Source organism: Lepidochelys olivacea, assembly GCF_965140295.1.
Source record: "Lepidochelys olivacea isolate rLepOli2 genome assembly, chromosome: 4".
Lineage (NCBI taxonomy): Eukaryota > Metazoa > Chordata > Testudines > Cheloniidae > Lepidochelys > Lepidochelys olivacea.
Window position 1 is genome coordinate 34,210,716 of NC_140414.1, and position 27,659 is coordinate 34,238,374.

A 27,659-nucleotide genomic window follows, 5' to 3' on the forward strand; every position below is an offset into this window, starting at 1 on the left:
AAATCATTGAATTCATCAAAATGAAAAATTTGTACACAAAAACTTGTAGAGAACTCTGGCAGTTTTGCACAAGTCTGGAGTCAGTCAGAGAAGCGGAGTTAAATCACCCATGGTTTGTCTAGCTCCACCCACCGGGTGGACAGTGCTGGCAGGTTCTGGACCCTGGAGCAACAGGGTTTGGCAGAAAACTTTCCAAAGTCTGGGGTGAATTCATGCTACAATCTTTAAATTAAGGTGCTCAGCATCATTGAAAATTAGGCCCTTGTATAACAGTACATAACCACAGGCACAAAGATTTGAAAATGTTAGCCCAGTTAAGTAATATTTGGGTTTTAATGAGATCAATGTCTGTTGCAGGAGAAAAAGAAAGTGCCTGAATTCAGGTTTTAGCATATACAATTGTCAAGGTTCCTCCCCCACTCTGAACTCTAGGGTACAGATGTGGGGACCTGCATGAAAAACCTCCTAAGCTTATCTTTACCAGCTTAGGTCAAAACTTCCCCAAGGTACAAAATATTCCACCCTTTGTCCTTGGATTGGCCGCTACCACCACCAAACAAATACTGGTTACTGGGGAAGAGCTGTTTGGAAACGTCTTTCCCCCCAAAATACTTCCCAAAACCTTGCACCCCACTTCCTGGACAAGGTTTGGTAAAAAGCCTCACCAATTTGCCTAGGTGACTACAGACCCAGACCCTTGGATCTGAGAACAATGAAAAAGCATTCAGTTTTCTTAGAAGACGACTTTTAATAGAAATAGAAGTAAATAGAAGTAAAGAAATCACCTCTGTAAAATCAGGATGGTAGATATCTTACAGGGTAATTAGATTCAAAACATAGAGAACCCTTCTAGGCAAAACCTTAAGTTACAAAAAAGATACACAGACCGAAATAGTTATTCTATTCAGCACAATTCTTTTCTCAGCCATTTAAAGAAATCATAATCTAACGCATACCTAGCTAGATTACTTACTAAAAGTTCTAAGACTCCATTCCTGGTCTATCCCCGGCAGAAACCAGCATATAGACAGACAGAGAGACCCTTTGTTTCTCTCCCTCCTCCCAGCTTTTGAAAATATCTTGTCTCCTCATTGGTCATTTTGGTCAGGTGCCAGCGAGGTTACCTTTAGCTTCTTAACCCTTTACAGGTGAGAGGAGATTTCCTCTGGCCAGGAGGGATTTTAAAGGGGTTTACCCTTCCCTTTATATTTATGACAACAATAAAAAGACTGATTTAATCTACCAAATGTATTTATTATACTTTTTTTTAATCTCACCTATACTTTAACAGTATTTGGTTAATGATCTGGGATTTGAGAGAGTTTGGTTTTTGAAGCATTTCAATTGACACTTTGAAACCCTCTTGCTTTTAGTGAACCATTTTGGGTGATTTCATTCTCTCTCATAATTTGACATTTCTTGGTCATAAGGAGGAAGAAGATGAGGCTATTCATGATCTTTTTAATCTCTGAATGTTTCAGTTTCTACTTTATTCCCTCCTTTGTTAAAAATTGATTTAACTCTTTCACGCTTGTTGTAAAACACTATTTATCCTGTATCTATAGTTACATACAACGCAAACACCAAAGTGAATTATTTCTTACTACATTTTCTCGTGAGTTTAGGGCTAAGTATGTATAAAGGTCTGGAAGCTTTGAGTTTATACACGCAAATTTTCATGCTTCCATTCCCGAGGTTTGGAGTGCACTAATAAAAGGAGCAGAGAATGCTACCTAAAGACCCAGTCGATCCTGGAAATTCCGGCACAGACCAACTCCTCAGAGTGGAGAGCCTGCATCAACACAGCACGCTTCGCAGCTTGCCCAGCCTCCTTTCATCCCCTGGACAGTACTGCCACCTTCTTGGGGGTGGGGGAACAGGAAAGGATGTCAAAATGCAGAGGCAGAAACCAGGTAAACTAAGTCAGACATAAATCAGTATTAAATTACTGTGGACATCCCGAAGGGTTATGTGCCTATGGGGAGGCAGAACTCAGCTATCCTAGGGTTCACATCTACACACACAGAGAGTACCTGTGGGGAGCCTTCTGCCGGTTTCTGCACCTGTAAGGATTCTTTCAGCATTATACTTTAATGAGGATAGAGGTATGATCTCAATGGATAAACATTAATTTTATTTTAATAGCTTGACCGTGACTGCATCTTTTGACTTTATCATGTGTTCAGGAGTTCTTGAACCCTTTGATCTCTTTGGGCGTGTTACACTGCTTAAATCCCAAAATATCAAGCAGTGGAAAGAAAAGGGGTTGACTATCACACACTTCTAGATTACAGTGAAAGAAAGAGAGCTCTAGCTTTTGAAGTTAACCTCAGGCTATGGGTCTTGCTGATTCATCTCTTATCTTTTTTGATACTTCAAAAATTGGGACAAACGCTGCCCAGAAACTTTATTTCATATAAGAGATGCTTTGTTATTAAAAACTAGAGGAGTGTAAGCCTTCTGGACCTCTTCCATACATCTATCTATACTGTTAACAGGTTTTTCAATTTTTTTTTTTTTGGAAGGGGCCAAGAAATTTGCAAGATTCAAAAAGTAATTAGACACAAACACAGCGAGATAACAGAATATCCAAAGTTATAACAGTTAATGCTAAAAGATGAGTTTTGGGAGGGAGATAAAGATTGTTTTAAGCTTGGAAGCATGGAGATTTTAGTTATTAAGGATTAGGGGGAGACTTCCTTGAGGCGACAGATTACCCCAGATTTATCAATGGTGTGGTTTCTTGCATCTTCCTTTGCTCTCTTATGTAGCTGGAAAGTTAGGAAAAATACTAAAAATAAGATATGTCTGTTTGTGAAAAAAAGGAAACAATATAAATGAAACTGCAAACAAGTTGCATATAAAAGGCTGGCTATAGAATTAAGGAAAGCCACCTAGCTCTCCTGCTAAAGAACTAGCTGGCTGCAATTCCAGCCTCCTCCCAGCAGGGGGAACAGCTGTGCAATTTAGGCAGCAACTGTAGACAGGGGCCCCAGCGTGGAAGGTGTTGAGGAACAAGGCAAGCTTCAAGAGGGCAGCATGTCCCCATGAAGTCCCAACTTCCAACCAAACCTCCCCCATCGGAGTCCTCTGCCATTTTACCCCCTTCTCACTAATACCATTTTTTTCATTTTCTGTATTGTCCGTGCCTTACATTTCATTCAGAGGGAAGCCAAGGGGACTTTGGCTCATGTTCACCAATAGGCCAGATGAGACAGAATACTGGACTAGATGACCTCCTGATCCATCGGGAAAGTCCTTTGTTCCTCTGATACTGTCACGCAATTCAAGCCTAACATTTAAATGATATTATTTTTAACAAAATTTTTTACAATAGCTAATAGGGTTGGTTTGTTTTTTTTAAGGCCCAAGTGTTACTTTTAGAGTTAACTTTCCTCTATATTATGTGCATCCCAAACATTGTAGCACTGTTCTAGTGAATGAGAACAACTACTTGATAAACCTATTTTCTATGTACAGACTAAATGAAACACAAACTGAATAAATGGTTAAAAAAAAAGGGGAGGGGGGTGATCTCCACTGCCTTGCACCTGGCGTAATCATTTACATCTCAGCACAGTGGATCAGCATTCACGTGGCACTCCACGTTAGTACCCAACCTGGAAAAGCTAATGATCCAACTGGCGGACCAAATTCTGTGAAGATTCCTGGTTACGTGCCACTTGAGGCATGTTGCATGTACGCTAAAAAGAACAGTGACGCCAGAGAACATGTAAAAAACAACTATTCTGATTTCATAATGTTTTCTATCCACTTTGCAGAGCTGTTAATGATTCCAGAAGGTGCAAGACTGGAGAACTCATCCTCATTTGGTGTAAATCAGCGTAGCTCAATTGAGTCAATGAACCTATGATGATTTACACCAGCTGAGGATCTAACCCTAGATATTTAAAATTCCTTTCAGTTTTAATAGTCCACAGTATTATTAAGGAGACAAAATAGGAATTTTGTTTTTTGTAAACATGATTAAAAACAAAGTATTTTTTAAACAAAATAATATACTCCCCTTTGGGGTTTTGCATGGAAAATATTCATTATTCATATTGATTTTCCTCTGTGGTCCTCTATGACAATTTATAGCAGTGACCTCCCAGTCTGGTCACTGCTAACAGATCTCTGAACTGTTTTCATATGGTCGCACACTGAGTTTATCAATAATGGTCAAGTATTTAAAATATAACTCAACAAACTGCATCATGTGGTTTATGTTTAGTGTCTTTCAGTTATTTCCATTAGAGACGTGCTGAGTATATAAAAGTGAAACGGTGGCTTTTCTACCTACCAGCTGAAAGTCAAGCTGTTTTTCCCCATCATATGAATCATCATCACTAATAATAAATTCTGCAGTAATGAAGCCAGGGGTTTGCACAAGTTTAAATTTTTACACCACTAGTGCTCTTCAGTGCCCAACTTGAGACACCTTAAAAGGGGCTTGATTTGGTGTGCTTAGCACTTTTGGAAACTCAGGTCACTTTAAGGCATCTCAAGTTAGGTACCAAAGACTACAAAAGCCACTGTTAAAAATGTAGGCCAGCATATTAACATTGTGCCCTCAGAGACATTTGCATAACACAGTGTCTCAAAATTCTAATTTAGTGTGCTATTCTACTGATTAGCAGCCAACTCACTCCCTCTTAGCTAGTTCTACCTTAGCAACGGAAGTAAAAATCTTTTAGCCAAAGTAGGCAGTTATGTCTGAACACACAAGCAGGAAGCAGGTCTATTGAACAAGGCAGTACTATATACAAAGTCACATTTCAGAGTAAAAACACACTTTAATGTCACAACATATACACGGACCTTTCCCCTCTTAATTTACTAAATGTAAATTACATTTACAAGTTATATTTTGTTAGTATAAATCGGTCATTAAATGGTGAGACTCGGGTTTCCTATCACTGAAAACTGCTAGAGTTATTCTTCTGTTAAAGAGGCCACTTTTCCCCATTGAAGGTTTGTGTTTCTTTCTAAGGAAGACATTTTATTCTAATTATAAGCCTGGTGATTTTTCCCTATGCAGGTACCAGGCAGATCTGACCACACTTTATAGAGAATTATAGGGTTAGAAGGGACTACAAGGGTCATCTAGTCTAAACCCCTGCCAAGATGCTGGATTTGTTGTGTCTAAATATGGCTGATCACAAGGTTTTATTAAAACCTGAGCAGCTTCTGTGTCTTCTGGGCATTTCCTTTGTTTTAGTCACTCCTCACCCACCGTGCTCCCTCAGCGCCCCATATGCTACAGTGGGTGGCAGTGTTGCCCCCTGGTTAGAATGCAGCATAATGGACGGATTCCTCTGTTTTGCTCCTTGTTTTGCCACTGACTCAGTGTGTGACCTCAGGCAAATTCCTTAATGTTTTTGTGCCTCAGCTAACAAGTTTGCCAAATGTAAATCACAATATTGATTTTCCTCACAGGGATGCTGTGAAGCTCGCTTAATGTTTACCGAATGTTTCCAGTTCTCTGGATGAAAGGTGCTATAAAATGCAAAGTGTTTATTACTATTACGGTGAAGTGGTCTCACGAAGGTTCTTATTAAATATAGGCATATCATGCAGAAGTAATTTAAATTAAAAAATCATATATAAAATCTAAAGTTTTGACAGGGTCATCCATCACTGATATCTGTGCAGCCTACTTAACGCCGCTTTTATTTAACAGTTAAATGCTGTGGATTATTCCTAAATCTATCTTTAAGGCTTTGAGAAACATCAGAAAAACCCAGCATTGCCTGTATCAAGCATTCAAAATTCACAAGCGAGATGCTGAAAAATCACAAGTTTGTTTTCATCATCAGGGGAATTTTTAAAAAAAACTGATTATTTTTATTTGCTTCAGGTTTTTGAGACTTTAAGGATAATGTTTTCTAGTTTTTCTCCATAACCATAAGGGCTAGAAACTAACTCTTCTAGAAACAAACGCTGAGATTCTCACATAACATGCCTCCAGGAGCTGGAGTTTTTAAAAATATCAAATATCAAGACGTGATAAAATCATGAGAGCTGGTAACATGGAAGAATTCACAAAACTGGATAAATGGACAACACAGTAACAGATGATAGTCACTGTGGATAAATGCGAGGTATTGCACATTGGAAGGAATAATGTGAGCTATACTTGCACTTGTCTTTTTAACAATCCTTTATTTAATCTCTAAATGACTGTGGACAGTATATTATCAGCATGGCCCCTTAATTCTAGATTTATATGTAGACAAAGCCCAGGTTAAAAGGTGTACCGTTTTAAGTATACTAGTAAAAGTGGTAAACACCTCTAGTATGGAGGCAGTTATATTGGTATAAAAATGTTTATACTGGTCTAAGTTAAGGAAAGGGGAATACACTATACCAATATAAGGTACCATTAGACCCATAACTGCACCAGCACTAGAAATAGTACTGGTATCACTATTTTGGTTTAAAAAAAAAATTAACACCCCTAACTGAAATATTTATACAGATACAAAATGTGTGTGCAGACCAGCCTTCAGATCTTGTCCTACAGAGGAAGAGGGTGAAATCCTGACCTCGCTGACGTTAACGGCAAAATTCTCATCGATTTTAATGGGGCCAGGATTTCTGTGCACGTGTGCATGCGCACACAGGAGTGGGGGCTTGGAGCTTCCAGGGCATGCAGTAGGGTCTGTCTCTTAACTCAAGTTCTGCCTGAGGTTGTGGAGGGTGGGGGGGGGTACTTGTAGGAACTGGTGTTTCTCTAGAGACATAAGTTCTTGTTGAGTTGCCTTTTTGTGAATTTCATTCTGTTTTATCTTGTGTCATTTTATATCTGATGCACATGCATCCAGAGGTTACATGAAGCATATTTACAATTTAAAAAGGCAAAAGAATTGTGTTGCCGCTGTTGTGGAATTTTTAATCTTCCCCTGTGGAATCGACAATGTAGCCATTCCTCCTCCCCTCCTCACTCCCCGGGCCAGAATCAGAGTTGTTTTTATTTTAATGTGTTATTTGAGAAGCATATTTTAGACATTAAGTTGTCTTTTTACCATCTGTTGAATATTCCCAGGCTGCTTTATCATCTTGTTTTGACACTTGCATGCTCCTTTATCACCTCTAGGCTTAGTTACTGAAATGCTTTCTTCTAACTGGTTTCCCATATGATTTTATTTTAAATGATCATATGCAAAATACTGCTGCTGCAGTTATTTTCCTTTCTAACTGCTCAGCTCATGCAATCCCTAGTTCATTCCTTATAGAGACTCTCTTTTTAAAGCAAAACAAGGCGAGCTAACAAATAATACAATCCATTTTCTGAAGTGCTTCGCTTAGTTTTTTAAACAAATACTTTAGGAACTTCAGTTTGAAGTTAGATTTCAATCTGAACTTCTCTCTCTTGAATCAGGCCACCTTTTTATTTTGTAATCCCAATTTTGTGCAATTAGGACCATCTGGACGAGCTCAATTTGTCCCAGGGACATCTCTGCTTCGGCACATGGATTTATTCTGCAAACCAGAATGGGGGTGATGATAGGGTGGTCAGCTTCCTTCATCACATAATCCCCTCCCTTTCCTATGGCCCACAAAGGGCTCTCTGTGTGTTTGCAATCTGCTCAGGGGAAAGGGGTAGGAAAAGCAGGCAGGCTATTAGGACTGCATCATCCTTCCACCCGCTCCCATGGAGATTACCTGGAAATCATAAGAGCCCCTTCTGTACCTTTTCACCCTCTGCACGTGGGAATAACCCCTTCGCAGGAGGCTCTGTTAGCATAATTCCAACAGAGCTGCACTGCCAGGAATTGCAGGGAGTGGTGGGGGCCCCAAGAGATGGTGGAGACCGCATGGGGCCTTGGAGAAAGGGAGCAGACTCAGAGTTCTGGGGACACACCTGTGACTCAGTCAGTAGGTATGGAGAAAGCAAACCTCTTCCCTCCCATTATTGGGGGAGCTCCACGAGGAGATCTTCTTGGAGATGAGCCAGGCTTCATTCTTTGCTTAGGCAAAACTCCCATTTGATGTCAGGCTAATTGAGAGCCTAGTGCTGCTTCTTTTATGTACAGCGGCATGGTGATATCACTGTTACCATACCCTGCCCTGGAATATCAGAATTGAGTCTGCTATTGCTCAGTAATACAGAGGGCATCAACTTGCCCTGAAATAAAGAGATGTTTCAAGCTGGGCTTCTGTACAATTGGAAAATAAACCATTTTGGATCTAGGCTTCTTCACCAAAACTGGTGAAAAATAAGGCTTCAGGTAACTAGAATTGTAGGCAAGGGGAAAGATCTCTGCAATATGCAGAGGAGAACCTTGGATATTTAAGGTATTTCAAGAACAGCCTTATTCACTCTGCCAGAAAAATAAACTCACTTCACACAGGAACTCTTACCTCCCGGCCCAAAAATATTTATTGAGAACTAAGCTGTTTACTGGAAAACAGATTAGAAAATTCAGGCTACTAGGAAAGGTTAAAGGCACTTACTGCCCCGCCACCTCCACGGCACTGGGAAGCGGGTAAGGGGGGGATTTGGGAGATAATAAAATAATTCTTTTCAGCATTCAGTAACAAACTTATTCACCCAGAATGTACTTGACAACAGTATTTACTTGTATGCAACTAATTTTTTGGAAGCTATTGATAAATAATTTTTAATAGGCTGAGTTCACATAAGGATTTAAAATTTCAGATGCTTCTCTAAACCAAATTTTGGTCTGGAAGTCAGCGTGGAAATTTCTGAAGATCAGACTCTTCTCCAAGATTTCCAGAACTACTTGGTTCATGCTGGAAATACCAAGGGCCAGTTTCTTCTGCAATTTCAGGGATTGTGTTTCCAGATGATATACCAGCAAAAGCAGAAGTATGTAAATTTATGAACCTCAAATATTCATATTTTGTTTGTTTTGAAGTTTAAGACCATTCTTATTTGGTCTGAACTGTTTTGCCAAACATGTCAAAAATGCTTAAAATTTCTCTAATGAAATTTGATGAAAGATTTAAGCCTCTATATATTTCTGAATGAGGGCACGGATGGGCAATTATAAAATCTTATTTAAATAAGTACACAATATTACTGCATTGAATGTTTTGTACATTGTAGTTGTCAGGGTTTTTTAAGAGTTTGGTGAAAAGCATCATATACATATATGATATGGCATAGATTACTAGAGGTTTGACCTTCTGGATGATTTAAGAGAATTAAGAGTTTTCAGATCCATATCAAAACTTTTGACCTATTACCTGGCTGCAGAGTCACTCATGTCACCACTATATTTTGGATTTAAAAATACTGGCCTGTGTTATTTATTTGAGTCAGTTTTATTCATAACTGGACTGACTTTGCTTGAAAGGGCAAATTGAGAGTTCCATAGTCCACCGTTAAAATCCTGAAACATTATGAGTAGATAAGAGCCTAGGAAATGAGTTTACCTAATCAGATGTTCTACTTTGCAAAAGATTGTTATTCTACGTAAAGCAGCACAGAGGAGCAACTGAGGGAAAAGAAAAGATAAGTGGTGGAGAAAGTCTCAGTCAGTCCAAGAGGCTATGCCTTGTATCATTCTATCCAGAAAATAAACATGCTCGTTTGTTTCATCTGCCTATGATAACTTGTCTTTTAGGCCTTGATCCTGCAAAATCTTAACTGTGCTTAATTTTGCACATGTGAACAGTCTCACTAACATCAAAAGAAATACCAACAAGCCTAAAGTTAAGCATGTGCGTACATCTTTGGAAGATTGGGGTCTCTAGGCTGTAAACTCTGTGGGGTGGGGACTCATAATTTAATATACATCTTTACAGTACCTAGCATAATGAGGCCCTAATTTGGTTGAAGCCTTTAGGTTCTACTGAAATAGAAGATTAATAAATAGTAGTTGTTGTTGTTAATTATTATTATTGTAGGAAGCAGCAACAATTTCACACCTATACCATAACTCTTATCTCTTGGCATTTGCCTTTCCTAGGTTAGTTTTTAACTCATTCTCTCATCCCTGCAAATTCCCTTCACTTCAAAATAACCATTTCCTCTGAAAACATTGCAAATGGAGAAGGTAGCAGGAAAATTTAGATTGAAAAAAGCATATCTAAAGAAGATACAGAGAGAGAGAGAGCAATAGCTGGACAGTAAAACAAATTTTAATTGTTTATTAATATTTATCCAAGGTGGACGCCAAACTCAATTAGCTTAATGGGACCAAGTTGGAGGGCCCAGATAATCTCCATCCAAAAATATTAAAGGACTTGGTACATGAAATTCCAAGCAATAGGAGGGATTTTTAATGAATCCATAAACTCAGTGGTCATATCCTATAACTGGAGAATTGCACCTATATTTAAGAATGGGGAAAAAAGTTTGACCTCAGTTGTATGAAAGGTGTTAGAACAAATGTTGAAAGTGAGAGTAATTAAGGACATAGAAGTAAAGACTAATTGGGACAAAAAACAACATGGTTTCATGAAAGGTAGATCATGCCAGACTAACCTGATCTCTCTTTGAGAAGATAACTGATTTTCTAGATCTTATCTACCTGGATTTCAGTAAAGTATTTGGTACAGTTCCACATGGGCAATTATTAGTTAAACTGGAGAAGATGGGGATTAATATGAGAATTGAATTGTGGGTAAGGAACTGGTTTAAAGGGGAGATTATAAAAGGTCATGCTGAAAGGCAAACTGTCAGGCTGGAAGGAGGTTACTAGTGGAGTTCCTTAAGGATTGGTCTTGGGATGGATTTTATTTAGCATTTTCATTAATGACCTTGGAACAAAATAAATAAATAAATAAATAAATAAATAAATAACAGGGAGTGTTCTAATAAGACTTGTGGATGACACAAGTTGGGAGGTATGGCCAACATGGAGGAGGACTGGCATATCATACAAGAAGATTTGAACAACCTTGAAAACTGGAGTAATAGAAATGGGATAAAATTCAAAAGTGCAAAGTCATGCACTTAAGGATTAACAACAAGACTTTTTGCTATAAACCCAGGTACCAGTTGGAAGTGACAGAGGAGGAGAAAAACCTCACTGTACTGGTTGATCACAAGATGATTTTGAGCCATCAATGTGATGTGGCCGTTAAAAAGGCTAATCCAATCCTAAAATGCATTAGGTAAGTATTTCCAGAACAGATAGGGAAGTGTTACTACCATTATAAAGGCACCGGTGAGACCTTATCTGGAATACTGTGCACAACCCTGGTCTCCCATGTGTGAGAAAAAAGAATTCAACCTGAACCAAGTTCAGAGGAGGCCTCCTCGGATGATGAGAAAAATGGAGATCCTACGTTATGAGGGGAAACTTAAGGAGCTTGGTTTGTTTAGCCTCACAAAATGGAGGAGGAGGGAAGATTGAGTGCTTCCTATGATTAAATCAGAGGGACAAACACCAGGGAGGGAAAGGAGTTATTTAAGTTAAGGGCCAATGTTGGCAAAAGAACAAATGGATATAAACTGGACAATACGTTTAGGCTTGAAATTACATGAGGGTTTCTAACCATCAGAGGAGTGACGTTCTGGAACAGGCTTCCAAGAGGAGTATCGGGGTCAAAAAACCTAAGCTGCTTTAAGATTGAGCTTGATAAGTTTATGGAGGGGATGGTATGATGAAATTGCCTACAACAGCCCAAGGCCTGTCCATGACTGCTGTCATGGTTCCTCCCCCACTCTGAACTCTAGGGTACAGATGTGGGGACCTGCATGAAAAACCTCCTAAGCTTATCTTTACCAGCTTAGGTCAAAACTTCCCCAAGGTACAAAATATTACACCTTGGACTGGCCACTACCACCACCAAACTAATACTGGTTACTGGGGAAGAGCTGTTTGGACGCGTCCTTCCCCCCAAAATACTTCCCAAAACCTTGCACCCCACTTCCTGGACAAGGTTTGGTAAAAAGCCTCACCAATTTGCCTAGGTGACTACAGATCCAGACCCTTGGATCTGAGAACAACGAAAAAGCATTCAGTGTTTTACAAGAAGACTTTTAATAAAAAATAGAAGTAAATAGAAATAAAGAAATCCCCCCTGTAAAATCAGGATGGTAGATATCTTACAGGGTAATTAGATTCAAAAACATAGAGAAACCCTCTAGGCAAAACCTTAAGTTACAAAAAAGATACACAGACAGAAATAGTTATTCTATTCAGCACAATTCTTTTCTCAGCCATTTAAAGAAATCATAATCTAACACATACCTAGCTAGATTACTTACTAAAAGTTCTAAGACTCCATTTCTGTTCTGTCCCTGGCCAAGACGACTACAGACAGACACAGACCCTTTGTTTCTCTCCCTCCTCCCAGCTTTTGAAAGTATCTTGTCTCCTCATTGGTCATTTTGGTCAGGTGCCAGCGAGGTTACCTTTAGCTTCTTAACCCTTTACAGGTGAGAGGAGCTTTCCCCTGGCCAGGAGGGATTTCAAAGGGGTTTACCCTTCCCTTTATATTTATGACACGCCCCCCAAATCTCAGCTAGGGTGAAACACTGGCTGGGATTTCTTCCTGGAGCTCTAGGAAAACAGAGTTAATAAGACACATGCATCTCTAAATATACTACCAAGTACATAAAGACTAACAATATTTTCCACATCTCAAGGACGATTTTAACCAGTTGATTCTGGGAAACTTTCACGGGAGAGTGCATCAGCCACTTTGTTAGAAGCTCCTGAGATGTGTTGGATGTCGAAATCAAAATCTTGGAGAGCTAAACTCCACCGAAGAAGTTTTTTGTTAGTTTCCTTGACGGTGTGAAGCCACTTCAGTGCAGCATGGTCGGTTTGCAGGTGGAAACGCCGTCCCCAAACATATGGGCGTAGCTTTTCCAGAGCGTAGACAATGGCATAACATTCTTTTTCAGTGACTGACCAATTGCTTTCCCTCTCAGACAGTTTTTTGCTGAGAAACACTACAGGGTGGAATTCTTGATCAGGTCCTTTCTGCATTAAAACTGCTCCCACACCACGCTCGGATGCATCTGTGGTTACTAGGAACGGTTTGTCAAAGTCTGGGGCCCTTAGTACAGGGTCAGACATGAGTGTCGCTTTAAGCTTGTTAAAGGCCTTCTGACACTTTCCGGTCCACTGAACAGCATTTGGCTGTTTCTTTTTGGTTAGGTCTGTCAGTGGGGCAGCGATTTGGCTGTAGTGCGGTACAAATCGTCTGTAATAACCGGCCAAGCCTAAGAAGGATTGAACCTGTTTCTTTGACTTTGGGACAGGCCACTTTTGGATAGCATCCACTTTGGCCTGTAGGGGGCTGATAGTTCCTTGACCCACCTGGTGTCCAAGGTAAGTCACTCTGTTTAGGCCTATTTGACACTTCTTAGCCTTAACAGTTAGTCCTGCCTCCCTTATGCGCTCAAGGACTTTGTGTAGATGTTCCAGGTGGTCTGCCCAGGAATCCGAAAATATGGCCACATCGTCAAGGTAGGCGACTGCATATTCTCCTAATCCCGCTAGGAGACCATCTACAAGTCTTTGGAAAGTGGCGGGTGCATTTCGCAGCCCGAAAGGGAGTACATTAAATTCATACAGCCCGAGATGTGTGATGAAGGCTGACCTTTCCTTGGCAGATTCATCTAGCGGTACCTGCCAGTACCCCTTGGTTAAGTCCAAGGTAGAGATGAACTGGGCCCGTCCCAGTTTCTCTAATAGTTCATCAGTGCGTGGCATTGGATAGTTGTCTGGGCGAGTTACAGCATTTAGCTTACGGTAGTCCACGCAAAAACGTATTTCCCCATCTGGTTTGGGAACTAGAACCACTGGAGATGCCCATGCACTTTCAGAGGGGCGGATTACACCCATCTGTAACATATCCTGGATCTCCCGTTCTACAGCAGTTTTAGCTTGAGGAGACACCCGGTAAGGGTGGACCCTAATTGGGTGAGCATTACCTGTGTCAATGGAGTGGTATGCCCGTTCAGTCAGTCCTGGGGTGGCTGAGAACGTTGGCGCGTAGCTAGTGCACAGCTCCTGGATCTGCTGTCGCTGCATACGCCCAAGGGTCATGGAGAGGTTCACCTCTTCCACACCACCAGCACATTTCCCTTCGTAATAGACACCTTCAGGCCACTCAGCGTCGTCTCCTCCCTGGGCTGTAAACTGACAAACGTTTAATTCTCTGGAATAAAAGGGCTTTAGAGAATTAATATGATACACCTTAGGCTTTCGGTTGGAGGTGGGGAATGTTATGAGATAATTAACAGCTCCCAGGCGCTCCTGGACCACGAATGGCCCTTCCCACGATGCTTCCATTTTATGGGCCTGGAGCGCCTTTAAGACCATGACCTGGTCTCCTACTTTGAAGGAACGCTCTCTGGCATGTTTATCATACCAGGCTTTTTGCTCTTTTTGAGCATCCGGTAAGTTTTCTCTAGCAAGGGCTAAAGAGGTTCGGAGGGTGTTTTGTAGGTTGGTTACAAAGTCCAGAATGTTAGTTCCTGGAGAAGGTGTAAATCCCTCCCATTGCTGCTTCACCAACTGCAATGGCCCCTTAACCTCACGGCCATATACAAGTTCAAATGGGGAAAACCCTAAACTGGGATGTGGTACAGCTCTGTAGGCAAAGAGCAACTGCTGCAATACTAGGTCCCAATCATTGGAGTGCTCATTTACGAATTTACGTATCATGGCCCCCAAAGTTCCATTAAACTTCTCCACCATGCCATTTGTTTGATGATGGTAAGGAGTGGCAACCAAGTGATTTACCCCATGAGCTTCCCAAAGGTTTTTCATAGTTCCTGCCAGGAAATTAGTCCCTGCATCTGTGAGGATGTCGGAGGGCCAACCTACCCTGGCAAAAATGTCTGCTAGTGCCTGGCACACACTTTTAGCCCTGGTGTTGCTTAGAGCTACTGCTTCCGGCCATCGGGTGGCAAAATCCATGAAAGTCAGTATGTACTGCTTTCCTCTGGGTGTCTTTTTCGGAAAAGGACCCAGAATATCCACAGCTACTCGCTGAAATGGAACTTCAATGATGGGGAGTGGCTGGAGAGGAGCTTTGACCTGGTCTTGGGGTTTTCCCACTCTTTGGCACACCTCACAAGACTGGACATAGGTAGAAACATCCTTGCCCATTCCCTCCCAGTGGAATGACCCCCCCAAACGGTCTTTGGTCCTGTTCACCCCAGCATGGCCACTAGGGTGATCATGGGCTAAGCTCAAGAGCTTGGCCCGGTATTTAGTTGGAACTACCAACTGTCTCTGAGGATGCCAGTCTTCCTGGTGTCCCCCAGAAAGAGTTTCCTTGTATAAAAGTCCTCTTTCTACAACAAACCTGGATCGATTAGAAGAGCTGAGAGGCGGTGGGTTGCTCCGTGCCGCCGTCCACGCTCTCTGGAGGCTTTCATCTGCTTCCTGTTCGGTCTGGAACTGTTCCCTTGATGCTGGAGACATCAGTTCCTCATTGGATTGTGGACCTAGGCTTGGTCCCTCTGGAAGCGATATAGAGGATGGAGCTGTTTCTGTTGACTGTGAACCGCTCTCCGCTGGTGCACTATGTTGGGATTCAGGCTCCGGCTGAGCCTCTTGTGTAGGGTTATCGGCTGCTGCCAGTTCAGGTTCGGTGGGGCCCTCTGGTGTTGAGGTTGCAAGTACTGGATTCAGTGCTGGCACGGGGTCTGGTGTTGGTTGTTTGGCTGGTTCCAGTTCTGGGACTGGTTCCGTCTGGGTCTCTGGGACTGGATCCACTACTGCTGTTGCAGACATTGGCCTGGGGTCCGGGTCCATCACCTCTGACCGGGCCCTGATAGAAGTTTCCGGAACAGAGCTAGGCCCCACGGCTTGTTTAGCCTGGCTGCGGGTGACCGTTCCCACCCTCTTGGCCTGCTTCACGTGATTGGCCAGGTCTTCCCCCAACAGCATGGGGATGGGATAATCATCATAGACTGCAAAAGTCCACATTCCTGACCAGCCCTTGTACTGGACAGGCAACTTGGCTGTAGGCAAATTGAAAGAGTTGGACTTGAAGGGTTGAATCGTCACTTGGATCTCTGGGTTGATTAAATTGGGGTCCACTAAGGAAGCATGGATAGCTGACACTTGTGCTCCGGTGTCCCTCCACGCGGTGACCTTCTTCCCGCCCACACTCACAGTTTCCCTCCGCTCCAAGGGTATCTGGGAGGTATCTGGGCCTGTGGACCTCTGGTGTGATTCCGGTGCAATGAACTGTAATCTGTTGGGGTTCTTGGGGCAGTTGGCCTTTACATGCCCCAGCTCGTTACATTTAAAACATCGTCCAGCTGACGGGTCACCGGGGCGAGGTGGGTTGCTGGAGAACGGGGTGGTGGGACGATAAGGGGTCTGGAGGGTTCTTTGGGAGGTAGGTGGGGCTTTGGGCGGCCCCCGGTAATAGGGTGTGGTCTGGGGTGGTCCCTTCTGGTCTCCGCTCCAACTGCGACCAGTTTTCTTCTTCTCTGCCACCTCCACCCATCTGGCTCCAATCTCTCCTGCCTCGATTACAGTTTTGGGTTTCCCATCTAGGATGTATCTTTCTATTTCCTCAGGAACACCCTCTAAGAATTGTTCCATTTGCATTAGGAAGGGCAAATTTACTGGAGATTCAACACTTGCTCCTGATATCCAGGCATCCCAATGTTTCACAATGTGGTAGGCATGTCGGGTAAAGGACATGTCTGGTTTCCACCTTAGGGCTCGGAACCTCCGACGAGACTGCTCGGGTGTTATCCCCATTCTGACTCTCGCCTTGGATTTAAACAGTTCATACTTGTTCATATGTTCTTTAGGCATTTCAGCTGCCACCTCAGCTAAGGGTCCACTGAGCTGCGGCCTCAGCTCTACCATGTATTGGTCAGTAGAGATGTTGTACCCAAGGCAGGCCCTTTCGAAGTTTTCTAAGAAGGCCTCAGTATCATCACCTGCCTTGTAGGTGGGGAACTTTCTGGGATGGGAAGTGGTACCTGGAGAAGGATTGCTAGGGTTTGTTGGTATATTCTGCTGGGCCTTTATCCTCTCCATCTCCTCCACATGCTTCCTTGCCTCCATTTCCCTCTTGTGGGCAGCCTCCTGTACCTCCTTCTCCAGCCGCATGAGTTCTATCTGTCTTTCATGTTCCCTTTGTTTTTCCTCAGCCTGAAATTTGGCTAATTCCAGCTGTAGTCGAGCCGAGGATTTGGCCATTCTAACCTCTCTGTTTTTAACTAACTTTACACCCGAGGTTTAGAAATAAACAAACAAAACTTGGCTGTAAAATTTTGCTGTGCTGGAATAGAATACCTATTCTCTGATAGTGATTGCCAGCCTACAGAAAAAGACAATTCCCTTGTCTCTGCTCTGGGCCCAAATTAAAGCAAAAAACCTCCAACTACTTGGAAACCTGCTTACCCAGCCCAAAGAAAAAAAAAATTTCTTTTCAAACCTGTGCTCCTTGTAAAACAAAAAAAAATCAAAATCCTAAAAAAAAACCCTGCCACTTTTGTCTCCAGGCAAATGGGTAGAGCACACACCCCCTATTTACTTTTAGGAAGAAAAGAAAAAAAAAAAACCTCTGGGTTGGAAGACTGTGAATTTCCCTGCAGGAGTTAAGTACCCTGCCTCCAGGCAAAGAAAACCTGCAATTCACAAGATAATCCCCTTTTGTCTCTGCTTGGCCACAAAGCAGAGAGAAACCAAGCTGCTTTCAGTTTCAAAGCTGCTTCCTGGACTTCCTAAAAATTCCTTTTTAAAATCTGTATTTCTAGTTCAAAAAATCTCAACTGGATCTCAAAATGATTTCAGGTTAATCCCACCGCTGCCACCATGTCACGGTTCCTCCCTCACTCTGAACTCTAGGGTACAGATGTGGGGACCTGCATGAAAAACCTCCTAAGCTTATCTTTACCAGCTTAGGTCAAAACTTCCCCAAGGTACAAAATATTACACCTTGGACTGGCCGCTACCACCACCAAACTAATACTGGTTACTGGGGAAGAGCTGTTTGGACGCGTCCTTCCCCCCAAAATACTTCCCAAAACCTTGCACCCCACTTCCTGGACAAGGTTTGGTAAAAAGCCTCACCAATTTGCCTAGGTGACTACAGATCCAGACCCTTGGATCTGAGAACAATGAAAAAGCATTCAGTGTTTTACAAGAAGACTTTTAATAAAAAATAGAAGTAAATAGAAATAAAGAAATCCCCCCTATAAAATCAGGATGGTAGATATCTTACAGGGTAATTAGATTCAAAAACATAGAGAAACCCTCTAGGCAAAACCTTAAGTTACAAAAAAGATACACAGACAGAAATAGTTATTCTATTCAGCACAATTCTTTTCTCAGCCATTTAAAGAAATCATAATCTAACACATACCTAGCTAGATTACTTACTAAAAGTTCTAAGACTCCATTCCTGTTCTGTCCCTGGCCAAGACGACTACAGACAGACACAGACCCTTTGTTTCTCTCCCTCCTCCCAGCTTTTGAAAGTATCTTGTCTCCTCATTGGTCATTTTGGTCAGGTGCCAGCGAGGTTACCTTTAGCTTCTTAACCCTTTACAGGTGAGAGGAGCTTTCCCCTGGCCAGGAGGGATTTCAAAGGGGTTTACCCTTCCCTTTATATTTATGACAACTGCTATGAGCAAATACCTGGGGGATGGAACATAGAGGGGGAGGGCTCTGAGTTACTACAGAAAATTCTCTCTCAGGTGTCTGGTTGGTGCGTCTAGCCCACATGCTCAGGATCTAATTGATCACCATATTTTGGGTCAGGGAGGAATTTGCTCCCAAGTCAGATAGGTAAAAAACAACAACAACAGAGTCTCTGCCATCCTCTGAAGCATGGGGCACAGGTCATTTGCTGGTTTGAACTAGAGTAAATGGTGGATACTCTGTAACTTGAAGTCTTTAAATCATGATTTGAGGACTTCAGTAACTCAGCCACAGTGTATTGGTCCTACTACAGGAGTGGGTGGGTGAGCCCTGCAATGTGTAGCGGGTCAGAACAGATGATCAGGATAGTCTCTTCTGGCCTTACAGTCTATAATATGCCGAGAGACTTTATTGTGCTAAGAAGCATTAACTATATTTTAATCAACACAAAATGTCTATTTTTATTTATTCTACATTCTCACATTTAAAGCAATGTGCTTTAATCGCTTCCCTTTGCATTTTCAAATTCCTTCCACCTACCCTATGCAATTTCCAATTCTGTTCGTAATGATAATGACTTACATTCATATAGCACCTTTCATCCAGAAGGATTCTAAATGCCTGGCAGCCTACAGATAGGGACAATTTCGCCCACCACAGAAACACAGCCAGGTCTGAACTGCATTGTGTTGGTTTCAAACTGCTGTGTGATGTTGTGCAGTGGAAGGCAGAAAGTGGCATGTTTTATTTGTATTTCATTAGTTTGTTGGCCCACCTTTTTATTCTATTTGGAAGCTGTAAGAAGGCTTAACAGCCCCTGATCTGCACTGTCCAAAATAAAAGGCGGGGAGGGTTTGGTGTGGGTGGGGAGGGCTCAGCAATGATCTGTAGCACTTACAGGCTCAGGCATTTTTACCATCATGTCATCTAAGGCTGCTCACAGTTGCACTGGCAGGCACCTGTGGTGAATGATAGGTCCTAAATTTGCCACAGCAGATGCAGTTTCAGTCTTCATTACTTAACTGGATCTGTGACCATGTGACCTACGTCACATTAGATAGGCTTCACCTTCTATTTAAGCTTATTCCATGAAAACAATCCTCTTGAGATAAGAGAGCTGATGCTCATCTCGAATGGTGTAAGGCAACCAGAGCTTGCTTACATACTGCAGTTTTTCATATCTTTCTAAAATTTGCTATATTAGTTACTGTTGATGCTGTCTCTGGAAAATGGGTCCTGCATGCTGCAGTTCATTAGTCTTAGACCTTTCTCTCTGCTTCCATCCTATCTATATGAGCACTAGATACTGTTGAAATTCTAGCTATCTAGACTGGTTAATTTGGTGTCTACAAGATCAGACACGACACTCCACACTGTTTTTTGTCGTGAAGTTGATCAGCACAGATTCAGAGTGAAGACTGCTATCTACTGAATCACCAAAGTCACTTCTGGCAAGACTTGTATTTTACCATAGGGCTCCTACCCAAGTATTAACCTAATTCAGCACTGCTTAACATAAATCTGATGGTAGGCCAAAGCAGCATAAACCAGGTTACTTCTTTTCCTTGTTGACTTTCCGTTCTATTTGCCTTAGAATGTTGTTCTGGCACCTTTCACCATAGTATCTGAATGCCTTCCATATTACTAGAGCAGCAAAGTGAGGTAGCTAGTAGATTTGACAGTATCTTTGGCTCTTCTCTTGTTGTAGGGAAGCAAAGGGGAAATGCCATTCCGGTTAGGCTAGAAAAACTCTCTCAAAAAGAGGATGGTCTTGCAGAATGACAAAGTGGCCAGAGTCTGTTCCTTCTTCATTTTTGTCCAGGATCATATTTCTACTAGCAAGTCCAGCTCCCCACCTCAAGGTCTCCCAATACGACGTTATTCCTGTGAACCAACTTCCCTTCCTTGTCAGCAATTTACTGAAAGGGGAGAGCGGAGAATCTGCAGTGTTTACTCTTGACTGAACAGCCCTGAATCAAAAGATGCTTGTGATTCAGGAATGTGGCTTTAAAACAAAAGTTGGTCCCTAATAAAAGTGATGGGGGGAGGGGGGGAGTCAGTCAGGTGACCAGAAAAAATGTATTATATTTTTAAGCCATAAAAATAGAGTGAATCCAGATTTTGCCTTACCTTTTTAAGGATGAAACGAGTAATTTCTGAACAATGTAAGTGTCAGTTCACATATTTTCTGTGTGTTCATGGTAGCATCCTATTTGGGTGTATAAATGGTACATTGGGATGGAAACACAATGTAGAATAGGTTTCAGAGTAACAGCCGTGTTAGTCTGTATTCGCAAAAAGAAAAGGAGTACTTGTGGCACCTTAGAGACTAACCAATTTATTTGAGCATGAGCTTTCGTGAGCTACAGCTCACTTCAGTGCTGTAGCTCACGAAAGCTCATGCTCAAATAAATTGGTTAGTCTCTAAGGTGCCACAAGTACTCCTTTTCTTTTTACAATGCAGAATAGGATTTTACAAAAAGGACATTCGCTGATTGGCTGACTGTTTAGTTAAGTCAGAAGTTTTCTTAATCATCTCTTTCATATTGTATTTAAGAATCATTCTTCTCTTGAACCTTGGGGGGTTTCTGGTTTTGTCACTCAGTTGTAACATAAGCAGTTGAAATTTAAGGCAAATACATTTATTCTAATTGTTACAGGTAAAATTGCAGGCAACTGTAAATAAAATGTTCAGCGACCAAAGAGTAATGAGTTTAGGCTCAGCCCAAGTGACTAGGATACCTTAACTAATCAAACATGATTCAAGGTGATAGACTGCTTATATTGATGGTGTATGCAATAAAGAAGTGGTTTTTATGGTAGATGGTCTAAAAATTAGCGTTGTTTAAAATATTATGGTATTACGTTTTGGATAATACATTTTTATTTACAAAATGCCCCATGATTGAAGGATTTTGTTACTAAAATGAATTTTAAGATGGACTAATAATGCGAACTATTTTTACAGAATCAAAAAAGGAGCCCCCTCAAATAAATCATACAATAAATATGTAAACTGGTGAGCAAATATACGAGCCAGCTTTGCATACATTCTCTGCAAATGCTTTAGCTCTTTGTGACAGCATACTTCCAATATGTTAGACGATAACAGCCTATTGTTGCAGGGACTACTTACTGAAAACATGTGAAATAGTGCTGTGCATTGGGTGGGTGAAATGGAACACAAGGCTTCTATGTAATCATATTATAATGAACTGGCCAGTGTTTATGCATGTACTGCTCCCTTCTAACCACTGGAATCAGAACTGCTGAACTGTGCATCATAGAGCCTATACTGCTAGTAATAACAGATAACAGAGAGTCTCCTTTAATTCAAATGATAGGGGTTTGAACTTTTGGCAAATGGGGATCTGATTCATATGTCCAAAGTTACATTTTGAATAACCAGTTATTTCATTGTGACTACATCTGATCTGAATTTGGATTAGATTAAATTTAGCCATTTTAGATTCAGATAAGCATTTCCCAATTTGAAAAAATAATCACGCTGCTGACTTGTCTAATAGCACATCCTCATCCTACAACTGGGTGCAGGAGGATGGACCCTTGTATCTGCACAAGGTCCCATTGTCTTCAATGGTGCTCTATTGGGGTGCAAGGGTCCTCCTGCATGGGAAGAATTGCAGGATTAGTGCTCTAGGCTGCCCATTAAAAGGCTTGTAGTTCAGCTCTCTCCAAAATTTGGTCATAACTTTCTCTCCCCTGTGCTGATTGCCTAACTCCAATGCCTCCCAGTCCTCCCTTCCCTTTCCTTCCTTTGTCTTTCCATTTAGCTAATTCCCACCATGCACGCACCCTGCTTTACCAAACCCCACCCATGGAATTTAAAAACCAAAAACCAAAACAAACAAACAAAAAAAACCCAGAGCTGGGCAAACTACGGCCTGCAGGCCACATCTGGCCCACGGGACCCTCTTGCCTGGCCCCTGAACTCCTGGCCCGGAAGGCTAGCTCCCAGCCCCCTCCCCTGCTGTTCCCCCTCCCCCGCAGCCTCAGCTCACTGCACCACTGGTGCAATGCTCTGGGCGGCGGGGCTGCGAGCTCTTGCTGGGCAGCGCAGCTACAGAGCCACGGCCTGACCCGGTGCTCTGTGCTGCACGGTGGCGTGGCTGGCTCCAGCCGGGCAGCAAGGCTGCCTGTCCTGGTGCTCAGGGCATCGTGGCTGTAGCGTCGCCAGCCACCGGTGCTCCAGATAGCGCGGTAAGGGGACAGGGGAGTTCAGGGTGGTGGTCAGGGGGTGGGGGTGTTGATAGGGATCGGGGCGGTCAGAGGGCGGGGAACGGGGGGTTGAATGGGGGCAGAGGTCCTGGGGGGTGGGGGAGTTTGGAATGAGAGGAGGGGTTGGATGGGGTGGCGAGGAGCAGTAGGGGTGGGACTCCAGGGGCGGTGAGGGGACAGGGAGGGATGGATGGGGCAGGAGTCCCAGTGGGGCCATCAGGGGACAGGGAACGGGGTGGGGCTTGAATGGGACAGGAGTCCCAGGGGGGCCATCAGGAGGCGAGAAGCAGGGGGGGTGGATGGGGGCGGCATCCAGGCCATGCCTGGCTGTTTGGGGAGGCACAGCCTCCCCTAACCGGCCCTCCATACAATTTCAGAAACCTGAAGTGGCCCTCAGGCCAAAAAGTTTGCCCGCCCCTGAAATAAACCATTAAACATTAAAATAAATCATGGAACTAACATAACATTTGCAAACCATCACTCTGTTTGTTATATCTCTGCCAATCCCTTTGTATCCTGTCTATTTGGATCATCAGCTTTTCAGGATATGGTTTATCTCTTATTCTATGTTTGTGCACAACCTAGCACAATGTGTTTTATTAGTTAAATAAACTACCTTAAAATGTGCTGGATATATAAGATAAAATATTTTTTCAAAACATATTTTACATTTAAAACTAAATGATTAAAAAACATTATATCCTGGCCATGACCAACGCTCCTAGGCACTACAATAATACAAGTAAATAAATAAATAACAACAATAATAATCAGTAGTTGGTGATTGAACTGGTTATTTCTGGTCACTGTGTCTTTCAAGACTTTAAAACTGGCAGAACTCATCCCCTCACACCTGGTGTTTGTTCACAGAGTTGAACAGAAAAACAAGCATTCCTGCTTTTTTAGCTCCCAATCAGTTTCTTAAACATTGAATGAACTAGTCATCGAACTAATTTAGCTGAATAAACAAATGAAGAAAAATTCCCTCTGCACCTGTAGAAAAGACTACTGCTGTCAAATGCTGGATTAGTGCTTCAATTAATTCTGTTTAAGGTGTTTAACCAGTGACTTCCACCAGTTCAGTAATTTGATTTGCTTTAAAACTTCAGCAAAATTTTAAATTGTTTTATTTTCAAATGTATTTTTAAACTAATAGAAGACTTTTTATGAAAAAAACATTCCACCCTAACACAATGACATTTTATGTGAAACAAATTCTGTCCCCATGCTTGCCATTCATAGTGACATCTATTAAGCTCTCAAGCAGCCATGCATTTGTCAGATTATTAAAATCACACTGCAAGTAGCCTTGTATTCAAAAAGAGAAGTAGCAAACTTACTTCAATACTGAAGTATCCTCTGTCCACATAGTCCCCCAAGAAGAGGTACCGTGTGTTGGCAGGAGAACCTCCTACTTCAAACAGCTTCATCAAATCGAAGAATTGTCCATGGATGTCGCCACAAACTAGGAGAAATTAAAATAGTTTGTTACATCATCAGTTCAATTCATTTTACCAGGTTAAGCACACACAATTTTAAAGTGTTTACCTTCATAATAAAAATGCTGTATTATATTCTATTGTTCACCAGCTATTTTCTGTGTGCCAACTTACGATTTATATCTACATTGACATGATTGGTGAGGGTTGGCTGCCAGTCAGCAGAAATTGATGACAATTCCTGAGTAAAAACATCACCATTTTTCACTTTTGCATGCATCTACATATATTGTACAAAAGGTTACCACATGATTAAATAATGCTTTTAGACTGGAGTTTTACAAATGACTTGAGATTATTAAAATATATTTATGCATATTTTATTTTTTTAAATGCCCATCCCTTGCTATGGCCACTTTGTGCAAAGCATAAAATATTGATAATTAAAGGACCCATCAAAAATATCCAGAATAAGAAAACACACTGAACAAATTAGTCCCTTCAAACAGTCTCGTTCCCTCCTCCAATCATCACTATGCCTACCTGCCCTGTCCCCAAATCCATGTAAATATCAGCAGACCTTGCGGCATGCATGGAAGGTCAACAAACAAGGTAGTGCAACATAACTGATTGGTTTATTCACACAAAAGTCTCTCACTTCTTACAGAGTCAAAATAGGAAGAAACATGACAGAAAAAAATGTACTACTTCTCTCAGTGCATGCTTCCAAATAATTGGGCACACTTTTGTGCTTAACAAGCAATACATTCACATAAGCTTTTGCATCAATTTCTGCATAAAGGTCTTACTTTCCTATTAAAATCATGCCTCAAAATTATTTCATGCTGTGAAGAAGCTGTAATCACTTCTCCACACAGACTCAGTACTACAACAACTGTAATGAAGTTCCACCAAATTAACAACCGCACAACAATACAAACATCAATAATATCTTATTGTCTCGTCACAGTATAGTGTCACATATTCTTTACTTTTAGTTACAAGAAACCAGACTCTCTTTTTCAAAGTACAGTATGTAAGCTGGTTTAGGACAGCTCCAGCCAAAGCTCTCACCCCCTCCTGCACTCGAACACTCTTCCCCAGCCCGGTGAAAGTGAATGAGGGTGAGGGAGAGTGAGCAACAGACAGAGGAGAGATGGAGTGAGTGGGGGCAGGGCCTCAGAAGGGGCGGGGCAGGGCAGGTCCATGGGGAAGCGGTGGGGTAGAGACAGGGCAAAGGTGTTTGGGTTGGTGCAATTACAAAGTTGGCAACCCTAAGTAGAGCAAACAACAAAATATAGCGAAGGTGGTGATCATGCATACCTTACTCTCATGAGTACCAATGTGAAGTTAGAGGTACCATTTATGAGTTAGAACTGCAGGATCAGCTTCTATGCTCTCTTTTATCCTTTGCTGTGCATTGCTGTACACCATGAAGTAAAGACTGCATAACTACAGCCTTATAAAAAAATAAGTTTCTTCCATCAAATAGCGTAACTACAGAAAGACTAGTGCTCAGTTTTGTATTACATTGTGTAATCTTTTCTTTCAGGTGACATTTTATTTTCATGAATTTTGAGATGGGAATCTTCAAGTGTTACTTAAGACACCTTCATCTGAAAGTGATTTCCTGCAAAGGATAATAACTATCATTCTATAACAATGCAAAAATAAAGTTTAAATTTAAATCCTCACACAACATGATGGAAAAGCTGTCTTTGTGAAGTCATTTTTTTTAGATATGAAGCTGTCATTATCTGCAATGAAGGAAAATTCTGGATCAACTTTATTTATGTAATTGGTTTAGCTTGCAAACTGCTTCAAATGGGCTCTGTTCCTCTGTGTACATATAGTGAGCAGAGAAGAACAGTAAGCCAGAACATCTGCCCTCTTCAATTCAGACTGAGAAACTTTTTAGTATTATAAAGCAGTACAATTCTAACAATTAAAAATGCATGTAAATCTGAAATGTAACATGGTTGAGAGATTCTGAATGTACTTAACTTAGGTTTATCATGACTACAGGAAAAGGCAAAAGCTCCTTCATGTTAACAGGGGTGTGTCTATATGTATGTGTTTGCAATGGTGAAGGGGTCATTTCAGAGAAATTCATAAGTAAGACTTGCTTAGAAAGAAATCTTTCTATTTCCATCAATTTGTTATAGGTGGAAATGAAGAAGAGAGTACAACTATAAACAGGATGGAGAAAAAATAAAATTTGCAGAACCCTGTCCATTCAAGTCTATTATTATTATTATTATTAAGTAGGTGATGAAAATTCCTGTTAATTTACAAACACAGGATCCAATTCTCATCTTATTCATGATTGGCTTCAGAAAGTGTCTATCCAGAAACTGCTTTCAGAAAAGACGCATGAAAACCAAAAGGAAAAAAAATTGAAGTAACAGTTTACTCCTAAATAACAGGAACAAGCTCTGAATTATAAGCATAAAACTAGCAGGGAATCCTGTCTGCAGAAACTGGAAAGATGTGGCTTAAGAACAGATGACAACAGATGAGTTATGATCAAATATTAAGCCCATGTCCCAAAATTTCAGTAATAAGGTCAACATTTTACATACAGTTAATCAGATCTGTATTTTATATGGACTATCATAACGAGGGCTGAAGAACTTTTCATTTTCATGGTTTTAATATATACTTTTAAAATATCCTGTCACCATCCTATTTGTGTCCTAGTTTTTGGTTGGATGTTAAGGTTTGGAACTGGAGAATGGAATAGGAATTTCAGAGGAACTGTGAAAAAACATAACTGATTTGATAGGTTATTTTTGGGGCGCTGTTCACCTACCCTTCACCCCTCAGTTATACTTTTCAAGTTTTGGAGACTCTTGGACAATAAACATAATTATTTCTGATTTTCATTTGGGGGAAAGAAATGTTTACTTGCTATTTTTACCTCTCCCTTGCTCCCCCTTTTTCTCATAGGCGGTCTCCTTTCCTGGTTGTAGGAATATGGAATAGAGGGTCAGATCTGATGGGGGGATGATAAGGACAATTAGTAGCACCTATTGGCATCTGCCACCTGCTTCCACTGTCAAGAGGGATCCAGAATCTGAAGAGGTCTGGAACCAGTAGGGGCTACTCGTACAGCTCATTCTTTCCCACTCCATTATGAGAGGAGCACATGAAGAGAACTAGATGGGAGGCTCATAGAATGGATTGAGACTAAGGGAGACTAAGCCCAAATGACAGCACTAGCAATTATTTGGGAATGGAGGAACCTCCAACCCCCTCCTCTGCTATAAAAGTGAATTGCCTTAGGCCCTGCTAACTGCCTCTCAGGGCTTGTCTATACTTACAGTGCTGCAATGGTGCAGCTGTGCCGCTGTAGTGCTTAGTGAAGACTCTACCTTCACTGATGGGAGAGCATCTTCTGTCGGCAAAGCAAGGAGCAGTAGCT

The 27,659-nt window shown here is 41.6% G+C and overlaps 1 protein-coding gene across 2 annotated transcripts in view; it reads right to left on the minus strand.

Moving 5' to 3' along the window:
• PPP3CA (protein phosphatase 3 catalytic subunit alpha) overlaps window positions 1-27,659 on the minus strand; it is a 330,643-nt gene that overhangs the window by 86,326 nt on the left and 216,658 nt on the right. For both annotated transcript variants that reach the window (XM_084626228.1, XM_084626229.1), the window contains exon 3: window positions 24,137-24,261. In XM_084626228.1, the coding sequence (XP_084482354.1) occupies window positions 24,137-24,261 (125 nt within the window). The remainder of the gene's footprint in view (window positions 1-24,136; window positions 24,262-27,659) is intronic.